At 33.5% G+C, this 27,495-nt stretch overlaps 6 protein-coding genes across 6 annotated transcripts; 2 read left to right on the forward strand and 4 right to left on the reverse strand.

Annotated features, from left to right (window-relative positions):
* Positions 1–159: 159 nt before the first annotated feature.
* LOC149908086 (centromere/kinetochore protein zw10 homolog) lies at positions 160–3,600 on the reverse strand. Its single transcript, XM_090103228.1, has 5 exons — positions 2,082–3,600; positions 1,626–1,832; positions 1,116–1,245; positions 736–877; positions 160–433 (listed from the first exon to the last, which is right to left on the reverse strand). The coding sequence occupies exons 1-5, from the start codon at positions 3,598–3,600 to the stop codon at positions 218–220; spliced, it is 2,214 nt and encodes a 737-aa protein (XP_089959354.1). The 3' UTR covers positions 160–217.
* Positions 3,487–4,187, reverse strand: LOC149908087 (protein POLR1D-like). The gene is made up of 2 exons (XM_090103230.1): positions 3,970–4,187; positions 3,487–3,860 (listed from the first exon to the last, which is right to left on the reverse strand). Exons 1-2 carry the CDS (start codon positions 4,035–4,037, stop codon positions 3,602–3,604), a joined length of 327 nt encoding a protein of 108 aa, XP_089959356.1. The 5' UTR covers positions 4,038–4,187; the 3' UTR covers positions 3,487–3,601.
* Positions 4,188–4,389: 202 nt separating this feature from the next.
* SsRbeta (signal sequence receptor beta) lies at positions 4,390–9,452 on the forward strand. The gene is made up of 3 exons (XM_090103229.1): positions 4,390–4,537; positions 4,680–5,056; positions 8,902–9,452. Exons 2-3 carry the CDS (start codon positions 4,685–4,687, stop codon positions 9,100–9,102), a joined length of 573 nt encoding a protein of 190 aa, XP_089959355.1. The 5' UTR covers positions 4,390–4,537; positions 4,680–4,684; the 3' UTR covers positions 9,103–9,452.
* Positions 9,453–14,263: 4,811 nt separating this feature from the next.
* Tmem63 (transmembrane protein 63) lies at positions 14,264–18,046 on the reverse strand. Its single transcript, XM_090103232.1, has one exon. The coding sequence runs from the start codon at positions 17,790–17,792 to the stop codon at positions 15,552–15,554; it is 2,241 nt and encodes a 746-aa protein (XP_089959358.1). The 5' UTR covers positions 17,793–18,046; the 3' UTR covers positions 14,264–15,551.
* Positions 18,047–19,194: 1,148 nt separating this feature from the next.
* On the forward strand, positions 19,195–25,469 carry LOC149908090 (scm-like with four MBT domains protein 2). The gene is made up of 7 exons (XM_090103231.1): positions 19,195–19,494; positions 20,741–21,151; positions 21,670–21,792; positions 21,935–22,063; positions 22,796–23,649; positions 24,094–24,269; positions 24,589–25,469. The coding sequence occupies exons 1-7, from the start codon at positions 19,423–19,425 to the stop codon at positions 25,413–25,415; spliced, it is 2,592 nt and encodes an 863-aa protein (XP_089959357.1). The 5' UTR covers positions 19,195–19,422; the 3' UTR covers positions 25,416–25,469.
* On the reverse strand, positions 25,436–27,276 carry LOC149908091 (uncharacterized). The gene is made up of 2 exons (XM_090103234.1): positions 27,187–27,276; positions 25,436–26,585 (listed from the first exon to the last, which is right to left on the reverse strand). The coding sequence occupies exons 1-2, from the start codon at positions 27,212–27,214 to the stop codon at positions 25,492–25,494; spliced, it is 1,122 nt and encodes a 373-aa protein (XP_089959360.1). The 5' UTR covers positions 27,215–27,276; the 3' UTR covers positions 25,436–25,491.
* Between the last annotated feature and the right edge of the window lie 219 nt (positions 27,277–27,495).

Consider the following 27,495-nt stretch of genomic DNA (forward strand, 5'->3'; position numbering starts at 1 on the left):
GACGAATACGTACAACTACATACAAACTCCTTCGTAAGGATGTCACTACACACATTGAAACAGTAATTTGGAGGGGCGCGCCATGTTATCGTAGTTTATCTCTACAATATTACTTGCTCTGTGACTGAATAATAAAGAAATAAAACAACTATTAAACACCTATTAAACACCTTTAATTTAAACACCGAATACAAGAACCATAGACAAACATAGACATTTATTTAATTTTTGACAAGAAATTTGCGCGGTATTGTGTATTTTGGAACAGGGCCTTTATTAAGTTCCTCAGTTCTTCCGTGTTGAAGTGAATTGCAAGTGGTCCAGTGCCATCTTTCCAGTGACTCTCGAGGTCGCGTAGTGAGGCGCCGAGCACGAAGATCAACTCTTTGAACTTTAGCCACGGTGGTACGTTCTTCTCGACGTCCGATGGTCTCTGAGGATGTGAATTTTGAATTTTAAGTATTATAAATAAAATAACATTGTAATTATTATTAAATTGAAGCAAACATAAAATAAATATGTATAACATCCGTTATGAAAATAGTTTAAAGTTGTATATCAGTATAAGCATTATATCTCACAAATTAATTTCTTAAAAACATTGTAACTAGCCGTTATCTAAAATATTAGCAATGCGATTTTCTTTACATTTTGCTTCTGCACAATATTTGAAATCTTAATGTTATAGCAAAATTACGTTGCAATTTAAATAATTTAAACTAAAACATTTCTCACATGAAACAGCTGTGGTATCTTCAGCACAACAAGGTTATACATGTCAGTGAGTTGGGTTGCCATCTCCACGGAGATGTCCTCCACTGTGCACACGCGATGGATCAATTCGTCCAGGAACATGGTCACCAGTGTTGCCATTAGTCTGAAAAAAAATTCATTACTTTAGAATTTAGATGAAAAGATGGAGAAGATATGTATATAGATTTTTTTTATCTTTTAAGAAAAAAAAATACTCAATTACAATCAGCAGAAAATACTTTTACGCTCATAATATAAACTACACTTTGGATAAATTGAAAATAGCAGTACAAAAGCTAGTAAAACTCGGTAATCTTATTATGTTTCCTTTACATTTCTCGTATAAGTATAAATAAAATTACCTAGTAAACACATTGGAGGGGAACACGCCTATCCAGACATTCTTCAATATCTGCAACTGCCGCAAACACTGACGAATAGCCGCCTCTGCGTTCGCGCTTAGCACATCCTTCACTACTATACAGTTTAGATCTAAAATAAAACGATTTTATAGCATTTTCTTGTGTTTTATTTTATGCACATTAGATTATATTAGAAATTATTTTTTTTTCTTTTACTGTGACCGACGCCGATGATTCGACGATTTCGTCAAAATAAAGTCGCAGAATAGTTATGGCAGGAACCAATATGGATTAGGAATTTTCTTCGTAAAGGCAAATTAAATGTTTTTCACAGGATGAATATCGTAAAATGATCCTAATAAAAAAATTATGATACCGAAAATATCACAAAAATTACAATAATTAAAGGTTAAATGTGTAATTTTTTAAATCATACATACCAACTTTGAAAAAGCAAAACATTAACAGCAAACTAATATGTTAAATTTTAGACAAATTTACACCACTAACCAGACGTCCGTATATTATCCAATATCTGTTTCCGTTGCTGCTGCATCTGCATCGTCAAGTACTTATATCCGAGGTCCCTCATCTTCTGTACGAGATCCACGAAGCTTATCGCGTATGTCACCTCGCGCCCCTCGAGGAGGTTCATCCATTTGTCTCCGAGCGTTTGCAGGTTGTGCGCTAGGTACATGCAGTTGTTGTGGAAGAGAGCTGTAATAAGAGTTGCGATTTTTACATTTATTTGTATTTTCATTCAAGGATTAATCAGAAAACATGAGAGTTAATCCATCTGATTGTGGATAACATATTTTTACTCTGTAATATGAAAAATATGAAGAACACTACAAATTAAATTTTTTCGTAAATCACAAAAATGATTATACATAATATCACATACAATAAGCAATGACAGTAGGTAATACATATTCGCAAAATTAAAAATTTCCGTTAGTTACTCACCAACATATTGTGGAATTGTGAGCAGGAAATTCTCATGATGGTACGGCACCACAGCGTCATACAATTCGAAAATCAACCTCACTGTGTTATACAGCTTTTTGCAGACCACATCAGAACACTGAACTGCTTGCTCCATCACCCCATATACATGATCTAATAACTCCTGTGCAGTCTTGGATATCATACACCTTGGAAAATAGAAGAGACTGCTTGGTATTGTTGTGTCCAAAAGAGCCAATGCTTCATTATAATCCTGAGCACTTTCTCTCTTTAATTTACCGCCGTCAGGAACCTTTTCCACACCAATCGACATTGAAATACTTAAATCCTTTAGCATGATACTTCTAGCAGTTTCTAGAAAATATTGGCTAGATCGTAGGGCAAATAGTAAGTCTATATTCTCCATATAGTCCAGCATAGAGTAGCCCTCCTCAGGATAGAAGTGCACTGACGATAGGAACATTTGAAAATTGCCTATTACCGCTGTCACTTCATTATAAGCTTGTAAATCAGTAATATTGCAGGGCACTGTATGAATGAAGACTTCTTTAACAATCATGTCTGTAAATTCGTCACGGAGCTGACGACCAATTAAACTCATCACTGTTGTTGATCTCTTAAACTCTACAGTCAACTTTTCGCTTAAATAATGGAAGAATAATCGAACATTGGTTATAACTTCATCATAAGTTGGCATATAGTCCTTTTTATCTTCTATGGACACAGTAACAACAAGTACGTCATCTGTTTCTGAATAAGTGAGACAATACTCATGCATGTATGGTGTAAGAACCTCCTTCATAATAAATTGTGCCAATTCATCGACCCGTTCGTCTAGTTTCTTACATTTGTCTAAAGCGTTTAACACATCTATGCTAAACAAAGATTCATTCAGTGCCAATGTTATGGTGACTGTGGTAATTGATGGATTTTTATCATCAGGTCTTGAATTGAAACTAACCATTCTGTCCCATTCCAAAAACAAATCTCGGATTATATTTTCTAAAATCAATTGTCCAGTAACTTTAGCGTTGCTGTATATTTCCAACTGGTCGAAACCATCAGTTGGATTTTCAACAAACATGAGTAAATCATATACAGCTTCCACCGCTCTTGTGAAGCTCTGGACTTCTTTTCCCTCATCAAATTCTTTCAAATATTTCCCACAATGTATAATATCGTTAACTATATTACATGCAAACTTAACTGATTCTAGTTCCTTGGCAATCAAATCATGACTTTCTATAGATTTAAGAATTTCCGCGATAGTCACTGTTTCTATTTCTTGTTTACAAGCCTCCATTTCTTCGACTAGACCCTCACTTTCAGCACACAAATCATTTCCCTCTTTCAAAACAGCTGCTATATCAAAATCGTTATTGTTCAAAAATATTTTCATTTCAGCTTTAGCTTTTTCAATTTCTTTTAATATAATAGGAATTTTCTTTGACGGTGTCCAATTAGTTTCATCAGGTGAAAATAAATTTGAAATAATAGAATCAATGTCGTAGTCCGCCATTTTAATATTTTCTTTTTGATCTATCTTTTTTAATAGTCGGTTCTGGTTTTCTGTCGTATTTGGGTGATTTGTTATGAGAATTCCGATGGGTACTTCTTGAGGTATTGTACTTGTTGGAGCTCACGGCATTCCGAAGTGTGTTGACAAGGAAACGTTTATTGGTCTTCTGTTGAGGACCCTTCACCCAACCGGAGGGACCAACTATTTCAGCTCTAGCAGCACCTTGCACTGCTTCCCTTATTAGCTCCTCAACTGCTAGTCTGTAATGGACAGGGTAAAAAAATTAAAATATAGTTTTTAGACTTTTTATACCACCATAAAAAAGCCAATAAAAATAATATAATATTTAAATAATATTGTTGAACATACTTTTCTAAGGCTTCGTCATCTAGCACTTCTTTATCCGGATTTTTTGTAACATCTTGTGTATCTGTCATAGTTTGAAATAAATAATTACTTCTCTTATCTCGCCTCCTCGATATGATAACTAATGCAGCGTTTTAAAACATTTCTGTTTCCATACCGATCAACAACAACAAAAATTCAATAAAATCCTCCCTAATCCCTTTTCTCTTTCCTCCATTTCATGTCATTTGTCAATCTTATGAATGCGTTTAAATAAAAAAATTTGATATCATCAAAAGAATGATTGTAGTTCATTTATAAACCAAAATTATTTTGCATATTTGCCACCATATTTAATATTTCCATTAAATGTAGATAACTTTCTAAAATATAAAAATAAATAAGTTAAGATTAAACACATATAAAAATTGAACGCATTATTTTATCTTACACTGCCAATGCTGTCGACGCGTGGAGTGAAACGTCAGCCACGTATGAAAGATTGTCAAAGTCGGAACATTTCACTTTCGCGATTGTTGGCTACCATCGAAATTTCTATTTATTTTATATTAGAATTTTAAGTAACTATAAGGTATGTTTACCCATTTTTTTCGATAAAACACTTTAAATACGTTTATTTTGTTTATTGTCTAATGATAAAACTTATATTTTAATTCATATTACTAAACAAAATTGCTTATTGGATTCTAACTCGCGTATCTTTTTATTTTCAGAAAGAATGGCTGCAAAATTGTTTTCGTTAGTTCTTCTGATCGTCGCAGCTGTAGTAGCGGACGAAGAAGCAGCTGTGGCTCGGCTACTAGTTTCGAAACAAGTATTGAACAAATATTTAGTGGAGAACATGGATATTCTGATTAAATACACTCTGTACAATGTTGGAACCGCTCCAGCGGTGGACGTGAAGCTCGTGGACAACGGTTTCCACCCAGAAGTGTTCGCAGTTGTCGGTGGGCAGCTTACAGCCGAGATCGACAGAATTCCCCCACAGACCAATGTTTCACACGTAGTCACCGTTAGATCGAACAAATACGGTTATTTCAACTTCACCGCCGCTGAGGTTACTTACAGGCCAAGTGAAGACTCCACTGAGGTAAGACACTAACTTACTAGAATTGAAGATCTTGTTCTCTAAAAATCTAATACACTACTTTATTTCACTAAGGCAAATTTTATGAAAGAATTTGTTTACCTAATGGCTAGCTGCTATTTACTCACCTGGCTTAGAATATAATACCAAAATGAAGAAATGAAATCATTGAACCTTATGCTTAATATGCCATGTATGCTACAACTTTTCTGAATATGTATGGTTTATGTTTCAATTTTAAATTGAAAAGAGACCGGTTAAATATTTGATTCGATGTCCCCGAATTTCATTATTTTGTGCTGTTTAATCGATAGCTGGTAGTGGATTTTCTTAACAAACTGCTTTTCTTTTCCAACAAAAATGCGTAGTTTTTGTGAAAATCGAAAATGAAAATTATTTTTTTTAAGGTTATTTTTGTACTAAAAACGACACTTTTATACCATTGTCGTATTAAAACTTCTAGTAATCTCGCACACAGGCAATATTTTTTAGGGTTCCGTAGCCAAAATGGCAAAAACGGAACCCTTATAGTTTCGTCATGTCCGTCTGTCCGTCTGTCCGTCTGTCCGTCTGTCACAGCCGATTTACTCGGAAACTATAAGTACTACAGTGATGAAATTTGATGGGAATATGTGTTGTATGAACCGCTACAAAAATATGACACTAAATAGTAAAAAAAAGAATTGGGGGTGGGGCCCCCCATACATGTAACTGAGGGATGAAATTTTTTTTTTCGATGTACATACCCGTGTGGGGTATCAATGGAAAGGTCTTTTAAAATGATATAAAGTTTTCTAAAAAACATTTTTCTTAAAGTGAACGGTTTTTGAGATATCAGCTCTCAAAGTCGTAAAAAGTATGTCCCCCCCCCTCTATTTTTATAACTACGGGGTATAAAATTCTAAAAAAAATAGAGGTGATGCATGCTAATTAACTCTTTCAACGATTTTTGGTTTGATCAAAGTATCTCTTATAGTTTTTGAGATAGGTTGATTTAACTGTAATTTATTATATTTGCTGCTACGGAACCCTTTGTGCGCGAGCCCGACTCGCACTTGGCCGGTTTTTTTAAATATAATGCCGTATTATTAATTTATTTATAACAATTTCTTAAATTATATTACCTGGAAAATGTAAGTTTGTATTTACCACGTATTTACGACATGCCATTATAGATAATAAATGTTATATGACGCGTTCACAATTGTAGATAATAAATATAATTCGAAAGTGATTTTTAAAATGAATTTGTCAAAAATAATTTTAAGGACAGCGCTAGTCGTCCGCTAAACGGATGAATAAAATAAATTAGTTGTCCGATTACCGGATGAATAAAATAATAATTCTTTAGAGAACTGCCGCACGTATTATAGGTTTTTTGTGGGGGGAGGAGAGGGGGGAGGAGGGCACACGTAGGTATTTGATTTTTTTTGCGCGTCGACGGAGCCCCGCTTCGCGGGGCTCCTATTTCTGTGTAGTTTTTTTTTTAAGAAACCTAACCTAACCTAACCTAACGGCTAACCTAACCTAAACTTGATTTTTTTTTGCGCGTCGACGGAGCCCCGCTTCGCGGGGCTCCTGTTTCTGTGTAGTTTTTTTTTTAAGAAACCTAACCTAACCTAACCTAACGGCTAACCTAACCTAAACTTGATTTTTTTTGCGCGTCGACGGAGCCCCGCTTCGCGGGGCTCCTATTTCTGTGTCGTTTTTTTTTTAAGAAACCTAACCTAACCTAACCTAAACCTAACCTAACGAATTGAGGGCGAATATCTCGGCCATTTTTGATTTTAGAGAAAAGTTGTTCCTATAAAACATGCTTATATTAGCGTAATCTTTACGATAAAACAATAATAAATAGGTGTTATAATGACACCAACTCCATCAAAAATTTTCTAAGTCCTGAGCCCCCTTTGCTTTAGTCCAACCCAACTAGCTTTAGGGTGCACTCACACACATCAGTCACCGTCACGGCACGTCACCGGACAGGATTAAAAAAAAATATGTATCAATAGTTCTAGTATGACTCTGTTCCCACACGACAGTCGCCGGCACGAAATCTATCAGTGACGTCCCCGGTCAGGCACGTCAAATAATCTTTCCATACATGTATCATACTTTTATCCCCACTCACCCGGTGCCGTCACGTCTCAGTTCAGTCAGCGTCGTGCTACCGTCAATTGCTACATGTTCTCTAGCGTGACACACGTCTAATCACTCACTAACCTGATGTATGTGTTCAATGATTCAGTCAAACCGGCGACGTGACTGACGGACAACATGACGGTGACTGGTGTTTGTGGATACGTACACAAACCGTCACCGATCAGTCATCGGTGACTTGACGGTGACTGATGTGTGTGAGTGCACCCTAAGTGTTTGTGGATACGTACACAAACCGTCACCGATCAGTCATCGGTGACTTGACGGTGACTGATGTGTGTGAGTGCACCCTTAGTGTTAAAAGGTTATCTAGTAATCCGAATAATCGGACGATTAAATTATTTTATTCATCCGGTAATCGGACGACTAATTTATTTTATTCATCCGTTTAGCGGACGACTAGACACTTCGTAATTTTAATTTAGATAGCATTTGATAATAACAAAAATTTTACGATACATAAATAAAATACAAACAGGTTGTTTAAACCTACGTAGTTTTTTTTTGTTTGAGTGGGAATCGCCCTAAAGTCGCTTCTGGCACTCGCCGGCCGCTGCCGCGGCACGCTCGCTTCGCTCGCTCGGCTCGTGCGGCAGTTCAACAGTTAACCTAACACGCTCGTCGCTTCGCTCCTCGCTACCTATTTGAATACTAAAAGTAAACTGTAAAAGTTAATCGATTTTTAAAACTGAAGCAAGTGAGCTATAAAAAAAACATTAAAAATTAAAATGTATCATTTATACTCTATGATAAGCTAGTATATTTGTATTGCTAATCTGTGATCTGCGTCATATTAACTAATCTGTGTTATCTGTGGCTTGTTGTGAATACAAAATATGGAACGATTTTTGGCTATACTAAATTGTTAAAATACTATTTTGACAAAATAAATTGTAATATGTAAATAAAGTAATAGGTACGTAAATATATTTAAAAATAATGCGTGTGAGTGTGATAATTAGACATTTTGATACTATAATGGCTTAAGATTTTACTATAAGTTGCGTTTTTAGTACAAAAATAACCTTAAAAAATATCATTTTCAATTTCGATTTTCACAAAAACTACGCATTTTTGATGGAAAAGAAAAGCAGTTTGTTAAGAAAATCCACTACCAGCTATCGATTAAACAGCACAAAATAATGAAATTCGGGGACATCGAATGTAATATGCAGCCAAATAATTTTTTACAATGAGTAATTATTATTATTAAACAATAATTATTGTTGATTATTATATAACAATAAATAATTAGCTGTTCCATTAAACTTTATCTGTTCATGATTTTTCACTAATGCTCTGCTGTTTATGTTATGTTCCACCAGATTCACACAAGGTATAGAGCACCATAGACATTATCATTTAATTAACTGATTTTTTCCTACTAAATATTGTTTTTGTAGTTAAACCAACTTAGTTACATCAACATTAATTATGTAGAATTTTCATTCTTTTTAATTTGAAGGGCTATTCTTCACAGTATCAGCCATCTTTCAGTTAAATTCTTCAAAATCTATCCAGCTATCAGAAACATTAACCAAAATAATAAAATGTCCACTATAATAGTGGTTTTCTTATAGGTATCATTATTATTTCATAAGTATAAAAAGTTATCACTTAAAAACAAACAAAAGATTTTATATATTCATTGCATACATAGAGATCTAACATAAAAAAATTATTTCCAGGTGCAATTCTCGATCAGCAGTGCTCCCGGCGAAGGTGCTATTGTCGCCTTCAAGGACTACGACCGCAAGTTCTCGTCTCACATCCTCGATTGGGCAGCATTCGCAGTCATGACTCTGCCGTCTCTGGCCATCCCCTTCGGCCTATGGTACTCGTCAAAAAGCAAATATGAGAAGCTCGCAAAACCCAAAAAGACTCATTAGGTTAAGTTTTAGTTAGGTTAGGTAATTGCTAATGTTGATAGAATTACTGTTTTAAATTATGTTCATTGTGATTTGAGATCCTCTTTCTGTATTCTGTTTTCTCGGTCTGAATAAACTATTTATTTGAATAAAATTGTAGTGATATCTTGATTTAAATTGTTAATATTGATGAAATAACATAAAATTCTGTTCTATTTATAATTTGTTTATCAAACTTTATGATTGTATAAGCACAAAATAATGTAGAACCCTATATTACCGCAACATTAGTTTTCATGTTCATTTCGAGTCATTTTCATCCTCATTGTTATTAATTTATACAAAACAATAAATTGATTTTTAATTTATAATGTTTTTTTTTAATTTTTATTTCAAACTTAGAAGAAAAAGATTGCATTAATAGTAATTAATTTTACATAAAATATAACAACTTTGTTCATGTGGGTAGGTACATATAGTTATTTTAAATATTCAAGAATTTTAATGAAAACAATTTTTTTTGTCAACTATTGTATTCTCTATTTCTACTGTCTGTCTGTCTCTCTGTATACTTGCATAGATCTTTAAAACTACGCAACTGATTTTGATGCGCGTTTTGATAATAGATAGATGAATGTTCAGAATATACATTCTAGTTTGTTTGTATGCGAAGCATCGGCCGCGTAATCAAACCTTCAAAGGAAATTAAAAGAAATAGCGCCATCTATCGGATTTTATGGAGTTCTTACAATGCTCATCATAATCCATCAGTCCTCGGAATCACAGACACAATAGAAAATCTATTGTGTCGCGCCCCGATCGGGGCTTACGGTGGTCAATGGGATAATATGAATTACATATTATAATAATATGTTCCCGTAGGATCGAGATGCATTGTGAATAAGTAGATATGTCACTTTCTAACCTATATCCGGACGCAAATCATATTATAAAACATTATAAAATCACTCCGTTCTTAATTTCATTGATCGAATTTATCCATTGGCACAACGTTTTCAGCAGGTACCCTGGCTGTTACAACCTCGAAGTTATAATTTCAACATATTTTGTCCCAATATTTGTACCGACATGCTGCGATCAATCAAAACTTTGGATACGACAATATTATAATATCTGCCCCCCTATGCAAGTGGCTTTCTGTTAGCGTAGCGTTCAATAGAATAGACTACGAATGTATGAGATTGACGTAAGCTGTAGATATACGTATCTATCATCAATCAATCTCATACATTCGTAGTCTATTCTATTGAACGCTACGCTAACAGAAAGCCACTTGCATAGGGGGGCTGGCCTGCTTAAATAATATCTGTGAACAACAGCGCCAGCCAGCGCCAACGGTTATTCTTGTTTCAAAATTCAAACTTCGCGCCTTCAGATGCCTGCAGTCGAGCACAGATTTATTACCGCGTCCCAGATAATATTAGATCGGTTTCAGATTTCAGAGTTTTGTAATTATTTACATTTGGTTATGGTCATCTTAACAAAAACCCTCACATAATAATAAACAGATCACTGACTGTCTAGTAGTTGTAGATAATAGATATAATATGTAGATACCTATGGTACTTAGGTACTTATTCTTTTTTGAAAGATTTTTCGAGTTATCACTATAATAATTGTAATAGGTGTATATTATATGGGCGTGCTTTGCACGGCAATTAGTTTCAGCAAATCGCATTATACGCAAATAAAATAGTCGATAGGAAAATACTTGAGTGGGCAAAAATATATTATTTTAATATTAAATCCCATTTAGAAATACTTAAACTTACCTAACTAGGTACCTTACATTGAGTTAAGTAATATGTACTAGTACCTTACCTATTAATAATAATATGTCATGTATCATGTACTTACGCCTTATAAAATAAGAGCACAGGAGGATTTTTTGTGATTTCCTACAAGACATAATATAGGACCTTCAAAGTAAAATAAAAAATTAGAATGTATGCTTAAGGAAATATAAATTTATATTAGTATTGCATATATCTACTTAAAAACAAAATTCACTTAAATAGTACATTTTTCCTAGTTTAACTTGGGCGTGATCAATTTTTAGACGGCCGGTATTCCAATCCAATTAATGAATAGGTACTGTATTGATTTAAGATTACTTAAACTGTTCCAGTATTTCTTCCCTGAGGTAGTGGACACCGTATTCTTACATAATATGGACCAGTAAATAATATATAGATCAATTAATAAGAATAACAATAAAATTAATTCATAATAATTCCAGATATAGCACGTTGTTACCTTTATAATAAAATATTTACATATATACATGTTTACTGTGACTCAGATTTCAGAATACACACCTACGAGAAAGTTGCAGTTCTCTTACATTTAATAAGGTCAAAATTACACATTTCAAGAATAGGTACCTACGTACCGATTTAAAAAATAGAGATACGTATTTATTTTATTTCGAGTTTTATTTTTGTCTAGGATATTACCACAATATTACCTACCTAGTTACCTACATAATATTACGTAAGTAGTTACTTTATAAATTTTATCACCTCTAAAATATTTTTTTTGGAAAGCTATGAAGTGAAGTTCATAAATCTATTACATTAAAGCTGTTCCGCGCGGTTTCACCCGCATTGCTCCGCTCCTGTTGGTCACGTGATGATTGTATAGCCTATAGCCTTCCTCGATAAATGGGCTATCTAACACCGAAAGAATTTTTCAAATTCGACCAGTAGTTATCGAGATTAGCGCGTTCAGACAAACAAACAAACTCTTCAACTTTATAATATTAGTGGAATAATTTATAACTCAATGGTGAGCAATGACACCGAGCCTATTTATCAAAATTGTTATATAAGAGCAAACAAGTTTGAATGACGTATTCTGTATTGAATGTAATGTGCTAAATAGTAAATACACTTATGCTATTAGTAAGTATCTCTTGTTTGACCATGCCAAGGATTAGTTAAATTTTATTTGAAGATATTTCAATACATAAACATAATAATGTTTAAATTACAATACCTAGTAGAGACGAATATATTGATATAACTAGTGCAATTTGCATAATGAAGTTGATAATGATTACTTTAAAATGTATTAGTGCAAGATAAGACAGACATAATTATATCAACGCACCGGTTATACCAGTAATGATAGGAATTTAAATTTTTAGACCATTTTCTACGATGATGCTTTTGAGAGGATAAGTCTATAGTTAATATCAACGAATTTCATAAAAAAATATACCTATTGAAATTTTAAGACATAATAGTTATGTATTCTTATATTTTTTTTTCGTAAAATGATTTGGATATTTTTAAAAAGATAAGAATAAATAAAACCGGCCAAGTGCGAGTCGGGCTCGCGCACAAAGGGTTCCGTAGCAGCAAATATAATAAATTACAGTTAAATCAACCTATCTCAAAAACTATAAGAGATACTTTGATCAAACCAAAAATCGTTGAAAGAGTTAATTAGCATGCATCACCTCTATTTTTTTTAGAATTTTATACCCCGTAGTTATAAAAATAGAGGGGGGGGGACATACTTTTTACGACTTTGAGAGCTGATATCTCAAAAACCGTTCACTTTAAGAAAAATGTTTTTTAGAAAACTTTATATCATTTTAAAAGACCTTTCCATTGATACCCCACACGGGTATGTACATCGAAAAAAAAAATTTCATCCCTCAGTTACATGTATGGGGGGCCCCACCCCCAATTCTTTTTTTTACTATTTAGTGTCATATTTTTGTAGCGGTTCATACAACACATATTCCCATCAAATTTCATCACTGTAGTACTTATAGTTTCCGAGTAAATCGGCTGTGACAGACGGACAGACGGACAGACGGACAGACGGACATGACGAAACTATAAGGGTTCCGTTTTTGCCATTTTGGCTACGGAACCCTAAAAAGGATAATTTGACATCGAGCGGACATAAACGAAACGGTAAAAATTGTGTCGTCCACATAAACAAAATCGCAGAAGCTATTAGCTAGTAAAATAATACATATAATATCAATATTCTTTATCGTAAATAAATATAAACACACTTTGTATGTACTCAGAAGGATTAAACTGTAATATAGTATCAATATTATATTACTTTTAACTCAACAAGCTAGATAATATAATTTTGTTGATAAAAACGTTATTCATATCTGAATTTAGGTAGATGTTTATCAGGTATTTTAGTACATTCCTTTCTTTGTGAAAGCAAATACAAAACATAATATTATGAAAGCTCACCACATGCTCACCACCAAGGCGACATCTTTCTTTTTCCTCCCTTACGCAAGGATGTGAAAATCCTAAAAATTCCCGATTTAATTGCTCTAAGGAAGGTAATATGCAATAGCATACATTTTGTATATTTCTGATAACCTTGTCCCTGCAGTGGGAACATAATATATGAGCTGATGATAATGTTTGATATCTACAAATTAGTTTCTCATGTATTTCACATTATTTTGTTACTGGCATTAATTCAACTCGTGAATGGCTATAGTTGTGTAACATTGCTTTCACTGCTGCGTGATACTGTGGTGCATAAACATTAAAAATTTTATTCAGTTACATTGTTGTCACTATCTTACTGGAACCACGTCGAAAATAAAATATACCAAGTATGTGGCCGCCTACTTAGTCTGTAAATGATTTTATACGCTCATAATCAATTTATTTTGTCAACTAGGTAGCTGCTTGTCCCGGTTTCACCCGATTTGTATAAAAACGGTCGTAGACCGAGAGAGTTGTGTAGTTTTTGAGTTCGCAACAAATAAAGAATCAAATATTTTCATAAATCATAATGTTAGATCAGATGAAGTTTTTACTCACGTCTGTTACCACCGTTCGTCATCTTTCGTCATTGGTTTTGGTTTTTAGAAGAGATTTTTAAAGAAAATCATAACCCTGAAAACTTCACAAGCCATATTTGTATGGACGTGTAATAAACAGTTTTCTATTCGATCCAGAAACAGTACTTCAATCAACACGCTAGTGTTTACAAAGTTGCATGCGATAGAATTATTCATCAATTGAAATATAACAGATGCATTTAAAATTGTCGTTTTTGAACGAGTCAAGTTAAAATTATTTAGATAATAGATCCACTTTTCCACATTTGCCCTAGAAAAACAGGGTTAATGCCCTCCCAAATCGTCAAGAAAATAAAACAAAAATTAATTATAGTTACGTCATTTATTTACCGCACATACAATGTTACGATAACGAATGCGATACAAACAATATTAAAATACAACATATTCTGTACAAAACAAAACAATCAAATCAAATGTTAAAGCCTGTGAATTAAACAGCCGTAGATCACAATTAAAATAGCTTTAATATCTGTATATTATAGTTAAAACGACATAATATTGATATGAAATTGGTGCGAACACAACAAGGATTGTGTTAATTGTATCATTTTATATCCAAAGATGTAGTCTATTCATTACAATTTACATGTTTTCTATTATAATATATATTATGCACAGTTTATTGAATAACACTTTAAACTTCATCCATTTAAAATTTAAATCATCATACAAATCAAAGATATTTTCGATAACAACGTTAATTTTTAAATTAACATCAAATTTAAATTAATACTTTTACGCAGGCGGTTCGCTTCAAACATTTAGATGACACACTCAACAAATTTAGTAATAACGTGACTAAAATTTAATTTATCAGATTATAATCTAAACGCCACGTGAAAAATATTTCATGCGAAGACTAGAATTATTATAAAGTGGAAAATAAGATTTCAGAATTCCGTGCAATAAGTTATAATTACGTGACGTCGGACACATTTAAAATTATTTCAATCCAAGTATAACAATTAATGAAAAAAATTCTTTTATATTATATCCGTGCAGTGTGTTATATTTGTTGCTTGTTATTTCAAAAATTGCAATAAGAGCTATTATTATATTATACACATTATGTATTTGTGATTAAAGTTATATTTTGTAAGTAACACAAATAAATTCTATATATGTACAAATTATACTAACCAAAAATCATTGGTTCTGTTTGTTAGGGAATGTACTTAGTTTTAGTTAAATAGCTAGCTGCTCCATAGGTATATATTTTCAGCACAAATTGCTATGCATATTAGGGACACAAATATGTACTTAATTCAATAATTTTAACATTACCAAAAAGTAAGGTACAAAAATATATAATTGACCGTTATCAGTACTATAAGTATTATGCATTGTTCCTTGATACTAAAAAAATTAAGATCTTTATTTGCTCTATAATTCATTTTATAAAAAAAATGTTAAACAAAACTATAAACTTAAATCAATAAACATAAAAAAATATTGCATTATTTATTTACACCACTAATTCTCCATATATTGTCGATATCAAAATACGTGATCCTTATCATTGGTATTTAATCTATCGCGCGATATGGTACCCGAATTAATTATTTATAATGAATACTTTTATATACATTTATATATTTATTGGCTCTGGGTTATAGGCAAGATTGACTACGGGAGATGAGGCGCCGTAATCTGGCGTCGAGGGTGTGGAGACGGGAGTCGAGTCTACCGGCCGCAACAGTACCGGCGCCGTGTACTCCTGGGGTCTTACACTCGACTCCTCCTGCAGAGGAGCGGGCGGGGTGCAGCTGGGGAACGGACTGAGCAACAAAAATGTACCAAACGCAACGATAGAGGCCATAATTAAAATGATCGTTCTGGCTTCGAAGCCCGCGCGTAAACCGGCCCACGCAGCCATGTTGATAAGCAAAAGTAATACGGATACTCGGATGAGCCTTACGGCCGTGGAGTGTATACGGCCTCCCCCGACCCCGCTCATGTCGCTCGGCCCGTACGCGAAGTACAAATTGTGCTTATCCCCGATATGCTTTAGGATAAAATAAATGAGCCCGAACGGAGCGATCAATGGACACGCAAGACTGTACACTATGGTAATGGAAAAGATTGCCAAACTCCAAGCGTAATGCACGCCGAAGGGAAATTCGTAAAGAATGGCCTTCTTTACGTAACTTTTTTCCGCTTTCGATTTCGATTGCAAAAGATACCAGACGTATAGGAAAAGCTCGGGGAAGCGTATCAGTTCAAGGGACGTACCGATGAACCCAGAGGTAATGACGTAATTCACAAAGAACGCGCCCTTATCGGGCAAAAACACGCAGTCCCATCGCATTGTGTCATTCTCGTGATGCAACGTCCAGCCGACGAACGCGTCAGCGCTAGCCAGTCCCAAAGATGGCAATATCAAGGTCATTAGAAGGAGAAAAGTTGCTGTTTTCGTCATAATCGAATAGTTCTGTTGCGACTTAGTCCAATGAGACAAAAATTTGTCAGAAAACGAAACAATGGCTGGCATCACCGCCGCCATCGTCCAGAGCAGTAAAGTAGGGAGAAAATCAAACATAATGCTGGTTATCCTGTTAACAGTCTCTGGTTTTACAATTATATTGTTCACCAAATTCACTATAATGGCAGGAGTGGTTAAAAAGAAAAGAACAATAAAGAGGCAAAAGTTAACTATGATGGCTTTGACATACCAAACCCCTGGTTGAATGCTGAGATTTTCCCAAATAATATCAGATGGATTAGTAGCATGTTGTAGGACCCATCCCCGGTGTAAGCTGAAATGGTTAATAACATGTTCTGCCAGTTGGTATGAGGGTAAAGTTAAAAAGGCAATACCTAGTGGATCATTGAGAACAATAGCTCGGCATCTCTTGGCTTCATCTTTCAACCGCTTTTCTTCATTTGTATAAAACTCAAGAGCATCCACTTCAGGTCCAAAGAGTTTTGGTCGTACCATTATACGCTTCCCAGTCTTCTTAAAATATGTGTCTGTGTAGAGTAAAGCTTCCGTCACCATTTCCTTCCTCTCTTGAACATCAATCAGCTTATTAACGTTAAACGCTAACCTCAGATCCACGATCTGTATGTGTGGAAAATTATGTGAAAAATAAGCTCTAATCGTTGCTTCATTCCTGTCAGCTCTTGATATATTTGTTATCATTATTGTTCCCGTCATGCAGGTAGGAGCAGGCTTTCTCCCGGTACACCTCCGCATAATCAACACTGATATAGGCAAAAACGAGATACTTACTAGAGTATGAACCCATAGCCAATAAGATCTACCGTTTAGATTGGACAGAGTGGTCCTACTGAAGGTGCTTGCATCCACTTGCAAATTCGTGCCTTGAAAGTTTACTGGTAAAATGATACCAATTGACACTAAAGTGACAATAAACATCAATGTTATTGAATGTCTCTGAAAGGAGAGGTAATGCACCGCGTCTGGGCCGCACTTGGCGAGCACTTGTTCGCGGGTGAGGCGGAACACGGCGGGAAGCCATGTGAAGAAGCCCTCGTCGATACTGAGGGACTCGTCGTTCCTCCGCCGGTCCACTAGCGCGTCGTCGTCGCCCCCGCGGTAGAACAAACTCGTCCATCGATTCTTCGATCGTTGCACTAAGGCCATCCGCCCGTAATTCCAAGCCGTGCGACGTAACACGGTGAACAATAAAATTAAACATATCCATGATATAACGTTAAGTATCAAGGTCTGTGGAATTCCGTTGTATGCACCAGTAATTATAACGTTCTGTGTTTGATTCCATAGCATGCAACCCTCGTCATCGGTTCCGTTCGAGGTGTTTGCTGGTAAAGTGTACAAAATTCCGTTTGATGTAAAGCGACTCATTGTCTATATTTCAACACAAGGCACAAGCAGTGAAAGGGTATTCACATAATTAAAACACTAAACGTTGTTGCTGTGACGTCACAAATCACTTAATACACAGGAAAAAGAATATCAAACACGATGAAATTTATATGTTGTATGATTTTAATCGTATTGCTTCGTCTTTAATGTAAATGAGAGACAAAATATGTGTAATGATAAATGAATAGATTTTGACAATATTGATATAATTGACGTTAGACGTATTAGATTCTGACTTTTCAAAAACCATTAACCAATAGTGTTAAAGTGTTGCCATCAGAAAGTTTTATACCCCAACAAATGTTGTAAAATTAGACCTCAATCAATGGGTCAAATACAATTAAAATAATAAATGCACAATAATATGATATTGCACATTATATTCGAAAGAAAAGGTGTACGTATCCTGACATTATGACGCAACCAAAGATTCAGCTTCGTTATCATTAACAGCATTTAATCCTCAACCGCTGGAAAACCGGCCTCATATGACTTATCAAACACCATATTTGTTTTTTTTTATTGTATTCGTTCTTGCAACAATATATTATGTTCAATGCTGTTATAATATAAATTATAAGACATTATAAAACTTATTTTACGTAACTAATAAATTACATCCCGTTACATTTTCGTGAATTAATTATATTTTATTCGGCCCCTACATATTCTATAGTAAAAATGTTAATTAACAACTAAAACTATGTACTCTATAAGTAAAAGCGTCAGTATAAAGTTTTTATTTGGTCAATAATTTACAACTCAAGTATAATTGAAACGAGAAAGCTGTGGATGAAACATTCAAAATATTGGTAAATTGGGAAAATTATATAATGCAACACTATAACGTTTCGTTTTAAGAAGATCACAAATGGATATGCTTTTGAGTGATAATAAGTATTATTAACTTAAATCTAATGAATTAATTACACACGAATGAAATGAGATATAAAAATTAACAAAATGTAATCTTGTTAAGATTTATCCGACAATAAATAATTTATCAAGAAAATATCAAAAGTTGGCAAACCTTTTAATCGGATACTCGTTTATTAATTAATTAGTAAAAATACAAAATTTTTATGATTATTTTTCAGTCTTCTCCTTATTTCTATCTTATATCCCACGTATAACCTTTTAATTTTAAATTCATGAAAGTTTTTTTTTTTTACTTTTTTTATTTACACACTGGTATCATAAATCATTTTGTTTTTATTTTTTTAACTATATAAAATGTGCATAATTTGAATTGCATTGTTGAGAACACACAAACGTATTATTATTATTAAATTAAATATGTACTAACAAATGGTTTCGATTATAAATACGTACTACAATGATAGTACCCAATGATATTATAGAATAATTTCCGAAAAACATTAAAAGAGGACACAATAATTAAATCTTCTGTATTAAAAAGAGATAGACATATGTAGAGATTTTGAATTGTACAGTGAATTTTTATTCAATTCTCAATCAAACTTGAACCTTGAAGACGAACATGAACTGAATTTCTGGAGAAGAACTTAGTTAATAGTGATTTCTAATATCTATTTCAAAAAATATTTAATATTAGTAGAATACGTGTTTTCATGGTTTTACATTAGTCATGGATTTCGATTGGAACAATTATTTAGAAAATAATAAAAGCGTTCCTGTCCCTGAAGAATTATTTTCTCATGTAAGTTTAAAGTTGTATAATATTCACCCTAAAAATTTAATTAACGTTCAATATTTACACACGCATGATTAGTTGATCATATGCTTTTCATAATAAAAATTGGGGATAATAATTTAGCATCATTAGTAAAGAGCGACAAAAGTTCATAACATATTGTCTATATTTAGAATATTTAGAATGATAAAGGAAAAGTGAGGAAGTATAAGATACATATATTCTACGTTGGAAATTCTTTACTTATTTATTTTGTTCATAAAACTTACGACGTTTTGTGTAAATGTACATTGTAACATCGCCATAATTATCGCGATATTAATTACGCCACCTCATTACATTTTTTATAATTGAATATATTCGGTGTTTCAGACACTTAACTTTATTGTTCTAATAATTCTTTGTTTAATGATTATAATCAAAAACATTTATTTATAAAATATATTTTATCATTATTGGGCTAAGGAAATTTTATTTTCTTAAATGAACCATTATAGTGTAATAAAAACAATGTACAAATATTCTTTGTTTTTTCTATTCTTTATAAATTTATATAATGTACAAATAATGCACAACAAGTATGAAAAATTCCAAGAGTTTTTTTATATATTTTGTATCAAATAAGCATCTCAGAATTTTTTTATATAATTTTAATCCCTGCCATTAGTTACATCAGAAAAAAATACTTGGAATATTTGCCTACCCTTTTGTTATGATAAATAATAAATAAAAAAAATATACATATGTATAAAATATATAAATATACATACACATTTCATTGATATTCCTTGATGTAACTCAAACAGAGTACAACAAATATTAGAGAATAATATTTTCTTTCAAATACCCATAGCCTCAAAGCAATCATTGCAAAACATGCTTTGTTATGCCATCATTTTTGTATTGACTTTATAAAATATTTGCAATGACTTTTTTAAATAATTAAAATATTTTTTTAAAGACATTTACTCTCACAATTCTGACCAATTCATTTTGATAGGTTTTCTGTTGAACTTGTACATAATTGATTATTATCTTCTCCTTGTACAGCTAAGTAGTTCAATAATTTGGCAAATTGTATTCATAATTTGGATTCCTTTTAAAAATAAATCCTTTTTTCTATTAATATTTTTTAGCTAAAGGTGCTTGTGAGAATCAAAGCAAGACAAAAAAAAAACCATTTAACTATTCCACAATAAATTCTTTATAAAATATAAAATTTTAAGAATCCAATAATCTTTTCCCTCTATAGGTAGAGCTCAGTCTTTTCAATGGAATCAAACAGGGAATGCTTCTTGAAGTATGCCACAAAAACAACCCAGATGTTTACTGGATAGCCAACATTACTATGGTGTGTGGACACCTCTTAAGAATCAAATTTATAGGAGCAGAAAATGACTTCTGGTGTGATATATCAAATACAAAGGTCCATCCGTTAGGTTGGTGTGGAAAGTATGATGAATTAATAGAGCCTCCAGATGAAATTAATGAAAAATGTGGTGATACAATCATAGAGATTATGAAGAAGGCTCTGCTTGTTGGCCAGTCGGTGTCAATAGAAGCATTGAATAATAAAGGCCTGTCGCCAATAGACAGGATCAAAGTTGGCATGAAAGTGGAGATTCAGAACCTTATAGACCCCTACAAGTATTGGATTGCAACGGTGAGTTATTTAAACAGATTAGAAGGCTCTTGATACCTTCGGAATCATTTTTTATCTTGGGCCCATCCAAGCATTAATCTTATATATAAAAATGAATCGCAAAATGTGTTGGTAAGCGCATAACTCGAGAACGGCTGAACCGATTTCGATAATTCTTTTTTTATTACATTCCTTGAAGTACGAGGATGGTTCTTATGTAGAGAAAACGTAAACATGTACCACGGGCGAAGCCGGGGCGGACCGCTAGTATTCTAATAATATTAATTGTCTAATTTATTTTATTCTTACTGCTTCCCAGATACAAAAAACCTGCTTGTATTACTCCGTAAAGATATAGCAAGCTTATAGTATTTTTTTTAAAGATTAGGGCAGTTTGAAGTTATTTATTACATAAGAAATACAAGAATACAGATCTTTTATCTTGATAGAAAATTTTGCAATTCAAAAAATTTCACACAATTTTTTTTTTGGTTTAAATTTTTAGTAGAATAGAAAATTTATTTATATCTCATATTTAGGTGGATGAAAATGTGGGTGGTCGATTGCTCTTACGCTATGATGGCGCTGATGATGACCTGCCTCAATTCTGGTTGTTCTTCTCTAATCCTAGGATCAATAGTTTTGGTTCTGTGACCAATAAGGTAATTCCTACGTATAATATTACGATAAATATGAAAGTGTTATGCTTTCACTGCACCAATTAAGAAATTTTAATGAAATTTGAGGAAAGCCAATGAAATTTGATTATGAATTAGTAATATTTTTATACATCATTTTTACCAGGGTTCTCCATGGCAGTTCAAATACCCAGGCAAAGTGAATAAATTCTCATGTAAGAATAAATTGAGCACTCAGCTGCGACAGAGTGCTGAAGAGTCGATTAAGGAGCCCACACCTGCTGACCTGTTTTTGGTAAGTTTTTACTTTATTATTTACTTATTTTATTTAATTATATTATTATTATAGAAATTCGAAATGTGTATTTTTTCCGTGTTTATAATTTTAATATCATCGTCTATTATTCATTAGATAATTCTAAGTTTATATCTAAAAGTTAGAAACCTTTTACAGCACTTGAATTGCAAATAGCTGAATTGTAATTGTAATAGTTTTGCACGCCTCATAAGCGAAGCGTTGAGGTGGGTACTACTGTCACTTCGCGCAAAACATCTGATTTTTCAAACTTAAAATGTCTTTATGTATCATACATTGCACTTGTAAGATAATACATACACACACATATTAAGAAAAAACACTATTTTTAACATTCATGATATTTTTGATGTCATTTTTGTTATTTAAACTAGTTAAAAAACAGTTTAAAAAAGTTCTGTCTTGGACGTCCGTGTGTCTGTATGTGCGGAGGATTTTCTTGTTAACACGATAGCGACCGAAATACTTTACTAATCGAGTCTTTTTTTTTCTCTTACGCTTGAGTATGCTCAGGAATAGAACCCTTTCATTTTTCAGGGTCTGATTCGATGTGGTTTAATTGTTAAAAAATAAACAAAAATAATAATTACTAAATAATTATTAAAAAAAAAATATGAGGCGTGCACTTTTGGATTTTCCAAATTATTTTTTTATTTTATTTTTGCTAGTCATTTAAGTATTAAGTCATTTAAGTATTAAATTTTTCTACAGCCAAACCCAACCTACGAAGCGCACAGCTTCTCCACAGGCATGAAGGTAGAGGCTCTAAGTCCCTCCGACATGAAGACCATCAGACCAGCTACAGTCACCAAGATATTCAACAACCTCCACTTCTTAGTTGTTCTCGATGACCATTTGGAAGATTACGAAGATACCAAAATGGCGTGGCTCTGCGATAACATGCACCCATATATTTACCCCATCGGTTTCGCTAAACAAAACAACATAAACTTCAGGCCACCAAAGACTTACAAGGAATTCGATTGGGACGAATATTTGTCCAAAACATCATCAGTCCCAGCCCCAGAATACTGCTTTGGAAAGAAAGATCTGCTTAAAGGCATAGAAGCCAACATGATGCTAGAGGCTGCGCATCCATTGCACCAAGATGAGGTTTACGTCGCCTCCGTAGATAGAAAAGCAGAACATATGGTCCTAGTCGAGTTAATACCAATTGGCGAGAAATTCTGGTATTCGCAAGATAGTGACCTTCTCTTTCCAGTGGGCTGGTGCGATAGTAACAACTACGAGTTGCATATACCAGACGTAAATCCTAAAGAACCGCCGAAACAAGAAGAGAAGAAGGTTCGAGAAGAAATGAAAAAGACTGAGGAGTGGTGCGATAGGATTTTCTTCAATTACAAATGTTATGCTGGGCCATCGATAAGTAGGAATAAATTGTCGCAGTTGCCAAAGCATGTAGGTCCCGGGCCGTTGTGTTTGGTGTTGAAGGAAGTGTTGAATAAGATAATATCAGCTTCATACAAACCGGCTAAGTTGCTGAAGGATTGGGAGACGGAGGGCCCGCCTGAAGAGGGGATGCGACTTGAAATGCTAAGAGCCAAGTAAGTTTCTTGAACTATTTTGAATGACCACTATGATAAAAGTATCAGAATGTCATGTCGTTATGCTAATTACGTTTACAACTACTTAAATCAATAAGCTAAAACTTTTTTAATAACTTTATTATAATTTTAGTATTATTGTCCAGTAACCACATATAACAGTAAACTAATTAGCGAGCAAATTCATCGTTTGTTTGCATCATTTCCATTTTTTGTTACATCACGATTAAAATGACACAATGCATGCATAATATTTAGCTCCCATATCTTTATAAGTATAACCTACGTAAACTTAAAAGTAAATGAATGCATATGCATGCCCATAGCGAAGTCAGCCACTCAGCTAAGTTCTACGGCTTGGCCCAATGTATATCATTTCTATACTAAAAACCATCATTTTCCTACCTTTATCCTACTAATTCCTCGAAATCAATTATTCTGCAGACTAAAAACCAGCACATACCACGCGTACGTGCCCATAGCGACGTCCGCCAGTCAGTTGAGCTCGTTCTGTCGCTCCGTGTGTGTGCGGCTACAAGCCTGCCCCTCGCTGTTCGGGCCCATTGCCTGCCCCGATATCTGCCCCAATAACTGCCAGAATGTCGATAAGAGCACTTTCCGTGAGTATTTCAGACTAGGGAGTTAATTTTATAGTGTTATGCTACTACGAATGCGTTTCGTGTAAATTATTACGCGCGCTATGTGATGTGATGAACTTTCAAAAATGTAACTACCCTACATTTTTTATAGTTCATCTAATATTTTTTATTTACTTTAAATTGCAATTTGGGTATCATGATGTTTTATGTAAATAATTAAATGAAATTTCTAAACATGAATTAAATTCATCCATCAATGTTTCAATCCATCTATTCTTTCGACAGTTATTATTGCAATGATAGAAATTCTAACAAAAATTATTTAAAATAATACTTTCAGATAATGGAACAGAACGTCGTGGCAGACCAAAAGGAAGCGTCAACGGACGGCGAAAGAAAAAGAAGGCGGCACCAGAAAAGCGTGAAAAGGAACCGCCACCGGAAGTAGACACACACAAAGATGGCGAATCTGTGGAAAGCGAACACAGCGCCGCATCCACGCCTCCCTCAGAGTCTGGCACCAGACCTAACTCGCCAGAAAGCATGTCAGACTACAAACGGGGCACACGACGGAAGAGAGAAGCGAAGAACAACTACCCTAAATTGGAAATGAAAACCCGCGGCGCTAAACTACCAAACTTCGCGTTGCAAATGAAAGAAGCACATTGGGACAAGAAGGATGTCGAAACTATCTACAGCAACTCTTGCGCAAAGAAACAATCACACGAGAGCGATACGGAAAACGACAATGAGAGCAGTTGCAATTCCAGAGACGCTAAGAACATATCAGACGTTTCCGACAGTGAGGAACCTGAACTGAAGAAACTTAAATTCAATTTCGACGATCCATTGCCGTCAGATAACAAAATGTTCGAGAAAGACGCTCCAATGTCCTGGCTCAAAGGAAAAACTAAACTCGCCCGAAATCCACTGCACTGGTCCGTAGATGACGTATACAATTATCTGATTAACACCGATGATTGCAAACTTATTGCCGAGAAAATGAAACAAGAGGAGATCGACGGCCAAGCATTTATTATGTTAGACCTGCCAATGATCAGGGACTTCTTACATATGAAAAAGGAGTTCGCCGTACAATTATGTAAACACATTACAATGGTTAGGTGGTATTATATAATCAATTTTGAAGATAATGGTGACATGTAAGTAGTTAGTTCCTGTATTTAATTGTCTAGTCTTCAATAAAGTATTGTTGAAATATTTTTTCGTTTAATTTTTATATTTAGTTAAAAGAAGATTTTCGGAATCTTTTGCAAATGTAATTACAGATTTTGGACATGAATGACTTAACGCTCTGTTCTTGGCTATTGTTATGGATGAAATCTTCATTCAGAGGTATATCCTTTTTGGCACTTGATATTTTTATAGGAATATCTCTTTCTGTTCTGGTTTGCACTCGCTGTTGGGTTGCATATTTTTCTAATTGCAACTTCTTTGCCGCTATCTTTTTTATGTTCTCAGCAGACGCTAGTTGCCCCTCTATATCATCCATAACTGATTCTCGTACATTTATTTCTGATACTAAATTACGATTGTTCATTCTGATTGCTACATAGGGCGTCCCTGTTAATAGATATATGTTGAGTGTTTCTTCTTTTTTATTAGAGCTTGTCTTACAATTAGAACTTTCATCAAAAGTTGAATCAGTTGAATAATTCTGGTTTCTATATGCTTCTACCGTTGACAAGGGACTTCTCTCTGAAGGCAAATCGAAAGAGATACTTTTGTCCTTTGTTTCCGTTTGACTGCTAGCTGCAGAATTATGTGATGAAATTATATGTTGAATCATATCTTTTATGAAATCTTCCATCTCTTGAATTATATCTTCCTGATTTTTAGCTAAAATTTCGTTATATTTTGTTTTGTAATATTCATAATCTTGCAAGTTAGCGTAAAAATTATCGAATATTTCTTGTACTGTTATTTTGAATAATTTAATATTTGATTCGAGGCTTTCAACTGACATTTCTTCTGTCTGCAACTCCTGGGACATCGTGCTAAGTATTTTCATTTCTAATTTATCTAAATCGGAATTCGTAATGGAGTCCTTCATGCCGCTTGAAGTGCGATCCTCCCTGAACGAATTGTCGTTTGACGTATCGTCTTTAACTGGAACCTCATCGTGTTCGTATCTTTTGTAATATTCACCGCAACTGCTGTTTACACTCAGTATCTCCCGTTCATGTATATTAGTTGTTCTTGAGTCATAAACGTTGACATCTGATTTAGAAAATGTCTTCGTATCCCCTGATACTGTACCTCTCAACCTATTTCTGTAGAAGCTATGCCTCGTTTTGATGCTGTTAGCTGTGAAATCTACAAAAAATATTACTTATGTAAGTAATATATAATAATATAAGTATAGCATTTATTTTTTTGTTTCAAATTACTTAACTAATCTATTTTAATTTGTTTGGAAATAATCATGATCTATCTAAGATCTGTGTAGTTACTTATACAATATAAAACAAAATTAATTCATAAAACAATATATGTATGTATTATATCATTCCTATTAATACTTTTGACTGTCTTACCCATTATAATATGTGGTTATTTATGTCTATCAACAATAATTTCTATTTCCTACGACGCGATTTTGCATTCCTAAAAAACCTAATACCAATAGAAATTGGGCATATGTCAAATATCGCTAATTTATTGCAAGAAGATCAATTTAGTACAACAAAAAGTTCTTATGCTAACCATGCCTTTAAAATTAAATGAAAGCAGAAAGATTAAAGAAAAGTTACTCAAGTTGAATTTCGCGCGTAAACGCCGGAAAAGGAAATGATTATTAGTATTTATAAAATCGATACATATCAATACTTCTACATACAATTAACATTTTATGATGTTTATTGTTACAAAACATACAATAAACAACATAAAATAAAACGTTATTATAAATAATTACCTATATAATAATTAGTTGATGAAGGCATGGCAGTTAACTTTATGTTTTATCTGTTCAATTCACATTATCTACGACCGAGGGTTACCTACTTCAGGAATCAGGTTTACCATAATAATATATATATATATTTAACTATTTAGTTGCTATAATTCTTAAATAATGTGAAACTTATCTTTTGGTTTGAAATTTTTAGCTAAGTATTACTTTTATAATTACGATGTAACATTTTCTAAGTATAAAACTAAAATGTATAAAATATAAATCAGTAAAATATAGAATACAAAATATATATGATATTTATCACTGTAG

This window comes from Colias eurytheme, chromosome 6 (assembly GCF_061535395.1).
Source record: "Colias eurytheme isolate Ceu_HAF_F1 chromosome 6, ilColEury1 Martin Lab GWU primary, whole genome shotgun sequence".
NCBI classification, from domain to species: Eukaryota; Metazoa; Arthropoda; class Insecta; order Lepidoptera; family Pieridae; genus Colias; species Colias eurytheme.

What these genes read in the sequence shown, in the direction of transcription:
- SsRbeta (XM_090103229.1), top strand. Translation starts at nt 4,685, where the DNA reads ATGGCTGCAAAATTGTTTTCGTTAGTTCTTCTGATCGTCGCAGCTGTA. An exon ending in CAAGTGAAGACTCCACTGAG is followed by an intron (nt 5,057 to 8,901) that starts GTAAGACACTAA and finishes AATTATTTCCAG; the next exon opens with GTGCAATTCTCGATCAGCAG.
- LOC149908086 (XM_090103228.1), bottom strand. Translation starts at nt 3,600, where the DNA reads ATGGCGGACTACGACATTGATTCTATTATTTCAAATTTATTTTCACCT. An exon ending in CACAATTCCACAATATGTTG is followed by an intron (nt 1,833 to 2,081) that starts GTGAGTAACTAA and finishes CTCTTATTACAG; the next exon opens with CTCTCTTCCACAACAACTGC. An exon ending in AGATACCACAGCTGTTTCAT is followed by an intron (nt 434 to 735) that starts GTGAGAAATGTT and finishes TCACATCCTCAG; the next exon opens with AGACCATCGGACGTCGAGAA.
- LOC149908087 (XM_090103230.1), bottom strand. Translation starts at nt 4,037, where the DNA reads ATGACAGATACACAAGATGTTACAAAAAATCCGGATAAAGAAGTGCTA. An exon ending in GATGACGAAGCCTTAGAAAA is followed by an intron (nt 3,861 to 3,969) that starts GTATGTTCAACA and finishes TGTCCATTACAG; the next exon opens with ACTAGCAGTTGAGGAGCTAA.
- Tmem63 (XM_090103232.1), bottom strand. Translation starts at nt 17,792, where the DNA reads ATGAGTCGCTTTACATCAAACGGAATTTTGTACACTTTACCAGCAAAC.
- LOC149908091 (XM_090103234.1), bottom strand. Translation starts at nt 27,214, where the DNA reads ATGCCTTCATCAACTAATTATTATATAG. An exon ending in ATCAACTAATTATTATATAG is followed by an intron (nt 26,586 to 27,186) that starts GTAATTATTTAT and finishes TATTTTTTGTAG; the next exon opens with ATTTCACAGCTAACAGCATC.
- LOC149908090 (XM_090103231.1), top strand. Translation starts at nt 19,423, where the DNA reads ATGGATTTCGATTGGAACAATTATTTAGAAAATAATAAAAGCGTTCCT. An exon ending in ACAAGTATTGGATTGCAACG is followed by an intron (nt 21,152 to 21,669) that starts GTGAGTTATTTA and finishes TCTCATATTTAG; the next exon opens with GTGGATGAAAATGTGGGTGG. An exon ending in TTGGTTCTGTGACCAATAAG is followed by an intron (nt 21,793 to 21,934) that starts GTAATTCCTACG and finishes CATTTTTACCAG; the next exon opens with GGTTCTCCATGGCAGTTCAA.